Genomic DNA, 4,450 nt, shown 5'->3' on the forward strand with positions numbered 1-4,450 from the left:
CACAAAGGCAAACTGGTAAATGATGGAAGATATTTGCAACCTATATATTTCATAAGGTGTTAATATCTAAAATATATAAAGAATTTACACAACACCAGAAAAACCAATAATCTGATTTAAAAATGGACAGAGGGGGATCCCTGGGTGGCGCAGCGGTTTGGCGCCTGCCTTTGGCCCAGGGCGCGATCCTGGAGACCCGGGATCGAATCCCACGTCGGGCTCCCGGTGCATGGAGCCTGCTTCTCCCTCTGCCTGTGTCTCTGCCTCTCTCTCTCTCTCTCTGTGACTATCATAAATAAATAAAAATTAAAAAAAAATAAAAAAAATGGACAGAGGATCTGAATAAACATTTTTTCATAGAAGACATACAAATGACCAACAGACACATGAAAAGGTGTTCAGCATCAGTAATCATGAGGGAAGTGCAAAATTAATACCACAAGGAGTGGGGCATCTGGTTGCCTAAGTCAGTTAAGTGTCTGACTCTTGGTTTCAGCTCAGGTCATGATCTTGGGGTTGTTGGATAGAGCCCCACATGGGACTCCACACTCAGAGGGGATTCCGCTGGAGAGTCCCTCTCTCCTTCTGCTACTTCCCCCTGTTTGTATATACTCTCTCTCAAAAAAAAAATAAATCTTTTAAAAAACTAACAAAACAATGAGATATTACTTTATGCCTCCCAGAATCACTAAAATAAAAAACACAAGAAACAACAAGTTGGCAAGAGTGTGAACAAAAGGCATCCTTCATGCACTGTTGGTAGGCATGTTAATTGGTGTAGCCACTGTGGAAAACAGTATGCAGATTCCTCAACAAATTGAAGTAGAATTACCATATGATTTTATACTACCATACTGTGTATTTACCCAAAGAAAACCAAACACTTTGTCTAGTTACTTTTAGTAATGATTGCTTTAAAGGCAGAAAGCAGCTACAGACATAATTGAAAAGTAGACAAGTAAAGAAAAATAAGTAGAAGCAATCCTACATTCCAACATAAAGACAGAATGGTGGAAGGGGAGGTGGGCAGGGGGTGGGGGTGAATAGGTGACGGGCACTGAGGGGGGCACTTGATGGGATGAGCACTGGGTGTTATTCTGTATGTTGGCAAATTGAACACCAATAAAAAATAAATTTATTATTTAAAAAAAAGACAGAATGGCTCTATTAACTTTTCTCCACCAATATCGCATGGGAGGCCTAGTTTTCCATGAGCTCAAGAGAACTCCCCATTATTATCCAGGGGACCTGACTGCATTCAGGTGTGATGATGTCCAAGCAAATGTGTACTGGCTCTGTTCAAGTCCAGGGCTACAGTTTTGGTGCTAACTCAGTGGAGTTAAGCAAGGCTGTGCTGCATCCCATAGCCAAAGTAGATAGCAAACCCAATCAGCATCCAGACACCAAATTGGGCCCAGGTGCCAGCTGGCATCTGCATCATAAGGTAAAAATTCAGAAAGATGCTCAGAAGTGGGAGGAGAGGCAGGCCAGGTACCTTAAAGTAAAGGGGAGTGGAGCTCTGTGGCTGCCTCCAGATGACCCCAGTGATCCCAGTGATGAGCACCAGGAGCAGGACAACCACTGTGATCCACCATGGGTCTCCAGAAAGCAGACCTGGCCACTGGGCCAGCACCAGGCAGAGAAGAGTCAGCAGCAGAGCAAGCAATGAGGAGCAAACAGAGACAATCAGGCCAGAGAGTGGAGTGGGGGTGGAGCTGTCTGGAAAAAATATTCGGTGTAGAGTCAGCTTCTCTGCTTCAGGTCCATTCTCCTGTTGCACCTGTGCTTCATTTCCCCATTCTTCCTCTCAGGCTGATACCTGAGGATGAGAACACTAAAAGCCACCAGGGAGTAATTCAACAGAGTTACAATTGACCGGAGGTCCACAAGATGAGTAAGTCCAAAGAAGACTGCCATGATTGTTGCAATAATGCCAAAGATCACAGTAGCCACCATGCGGGTGTATGTTCTAGTATGAATCCTGGCAAGGACAGGGAACAAGAGGCCGTCCTTTGCCATCATGTATAATTGATGACGTATAGGGACCATAAAGCCCAAGAGGCTGACAGAAAGACTACAGAGGAATCCAAAAGCTACAGCATAGTAGGCAGGGGCCCAGCCAATATGGAGAAATACCTCAGGCAAGGTGCTCCCGGGTCGGAGCTGGTAATAAGGCACCATAAGTGTAAGTGCTGCAGAGACACCAAAATACACTGAAATGCAGATGAGCAATGAAATCACAGTGCCCCTGGGGATAGAACACTTAGGATTCTGAGCTTCTTCAACTGTGGTAACAATATTGTCAAAACCTATAAAAGCATAGAAGCAGGTAGCTGCTCCACGGAGAATCCCCTGGAAGCCAAAAGGCACGAATCCTCCAGAGCCCAGAGGGCCCAAGCTAGAGGTGTCATTGAGTCCAGCCTTTATGTAGTCCTCTTCTGTGAGCTTCCAGTTGTGCAGGTCCCCCTTAATGAAACCAGACATGATGATAAAACTAAGAACCAAAACTTTCACTAATGTGAATGCTTTGGTGGCCAGGGAAAACTCAGTAATCCTCAGAGTCAGCAATCCGATGAGCAACAACACAAGGCCCACAACAAAGAAGTCTAGATATTCTGCAAAGACCCGAGGAACATGAGGTGAGATGCTCTCATGCAGGGCCTGAGAGATCTGGTTCCCAGGCAAGTTGTTAAAAGCTAAAGACCAGGCACAGGCCACAATGGTGGTACCAGCAACAAAGAACAAGATAAGATTCCAGCCAGTGATGAAAGCCCCAAGTTCACCTATAGTGACATAGATGTAGAGATATGCAGATCCAGATTGGGGAACTCGAGCACTAATCTCTGCATAGCAGAGCCCAGCCAACACAGAAGTTAGGCCAGCCACCAAAAAGCAGATCATGGTGGAAGGTCCTGCTTGACTGTTGGCCACTTCCCCAGCCAGGATATACACACCTACACCCACTGTGTTGCCCACACCGAGGGCCACTAAATCCATAGTGCTCAGGCTTCTGTCAGGGGCAATGTCAGTCACATCTTTCTTCAATGGACGTCTGCGCACCAGCTTGTTACCAAATATGTGAAGTGCCTGACACAGCATTCTGACTGAATTGAAGAGGTTTCTGGGATCAGTGCTGTAGAGAACCCAGGGAGCCAAATTCTCCAATCAGGTTCCGTGAAGCTAATTAAGCTGAGTTGGGTTAGGTCTGCTAAGTTCTGTTGCTCAGGCTTCAAAGCTGCTGCTTCATATTTCATCTGGTATGTGCTGTCCCACCATAATGCCTAGTAAGAAATAAATATTTCCTGAAAAGTAGTTTTCAACCAACCAACCAACCAAAGCTCAGAAGTCTAACGTCTTCTTCTGCAGCTCAGATATCACAGAAACTGACATCAAAGGACATGATAGGCAAATCAACCCTGCTTTCCCCCATAGAGAAAAGTGCTAAATACCTACATTTTCCTTTTTAAATCAACTATATAACATAATTGTTTTGGTTCATCTAACATATGTAGCTTCATATGCTAATTAAGCTATAAGACACAATAGGGCATGAATGTATTCTACAATAATTCACAAATGGGATGTGTGTACGGTACTTAGCCATGGTTATGACCCATTCATTCACCGGGTGGTGGGCATAATTGATTTGCAGAGACATTTTAAAATATCATCTGAGGCTAAAATACAAATTTAATCCCCCAGTCATAAATCCTTAGCCCCTATATCAACTAGCCAAGATCAGATGGCACTTTGTCCCCCTTTCTCCTCATACTGCATCATTCATTCAGCTGTCCTGGTGGCCAAGGATGTACAGTCCACTCCTTCCCTTTACTCACCTAGGACCACAAGGGTGCTGTGAACAGAGAGGAGAAGGGAGAAAGGGGCAGGGCCTTCATAACCCCCTGCAAGAAAGAGAGGACCAGGCTGCCTGAAAAGGAAACACTGCAGAAATGGGGGCAACAGCCACCCAAGGTCCAGGATTGAGAAGGGAGAAGAGCTTGGATGGTGGTTTTACAAATTCTGACATTCAGTAAACCTCACCCAAAGTGAGGAGGCAAAATTCCAAAATTCCAAAAAAAGTGGTAAAAAAAAAGTGGACAGTTTTTATGTCCACAGTTATGAGAATGTGATGTATAGGGAGAAAATAAATGAGTTACCAGCTCAGTAGCTCACAACATGAACAATTCCTTCTGTCTCCTTCCTCTCTGGGCTCCAGGAGAGAAGGTGAGCTCACTTCTGCAGACAATCTCTTCACTGGCCACACTGTGTTCTATACATACCCTGCGCCATCTGTGACATCAGCTACCAGGGGCCTGGAGAATCTACCCTGCTCTGTGAGCTTGTATTAAAACACGTACTTGTAACTGTCTATAATTTTTCACAGGGAATAATTTTTATCTCTCTCAAACTGTGGTCTCAATATGTTCAAATATATCTTCTTAATGAAGGA

General features: G+C 44.6%; 1 protein-coding gene across 1 annotated transcript; it reads right to left on the bottom strand.

The window, feature by feature from the left end:
• Positions 1-1,339: 1,339 nt before the first annotated feature.
• LOC129505479 (cationic amino acid transporter 3-like) lies at positions 1,340-3,099 on the bottom strand. Its single transcript, XM_055318504.1, is given in 2 exon segments — positions 1,340-1,791; positions 1,794-3,099. Coding segments are annotated over 2 exon segments (1,758 nt in total).
• Positions 3,100-4,450: the final 1,351 nt, after the last annotated feature.

This window comes from Nyctereutes procyonoides, unplaced genomic scaffold (assembly GCF_905146905.1).
Source record: "Nyctereutes procyonoides isolate TBG_1078 unplaced genomic scaffold, NYPRO_anot_genome, whole genome shotgun sequence".
In the NCBI taxonomy this organism is placed as follows: domain Eukaryota; kingdom Metazoa; phylum Chordata; class Mammalia; order Carnivora; family Canidae; genus Nyctereutes; species Nyctereutes procyonoides.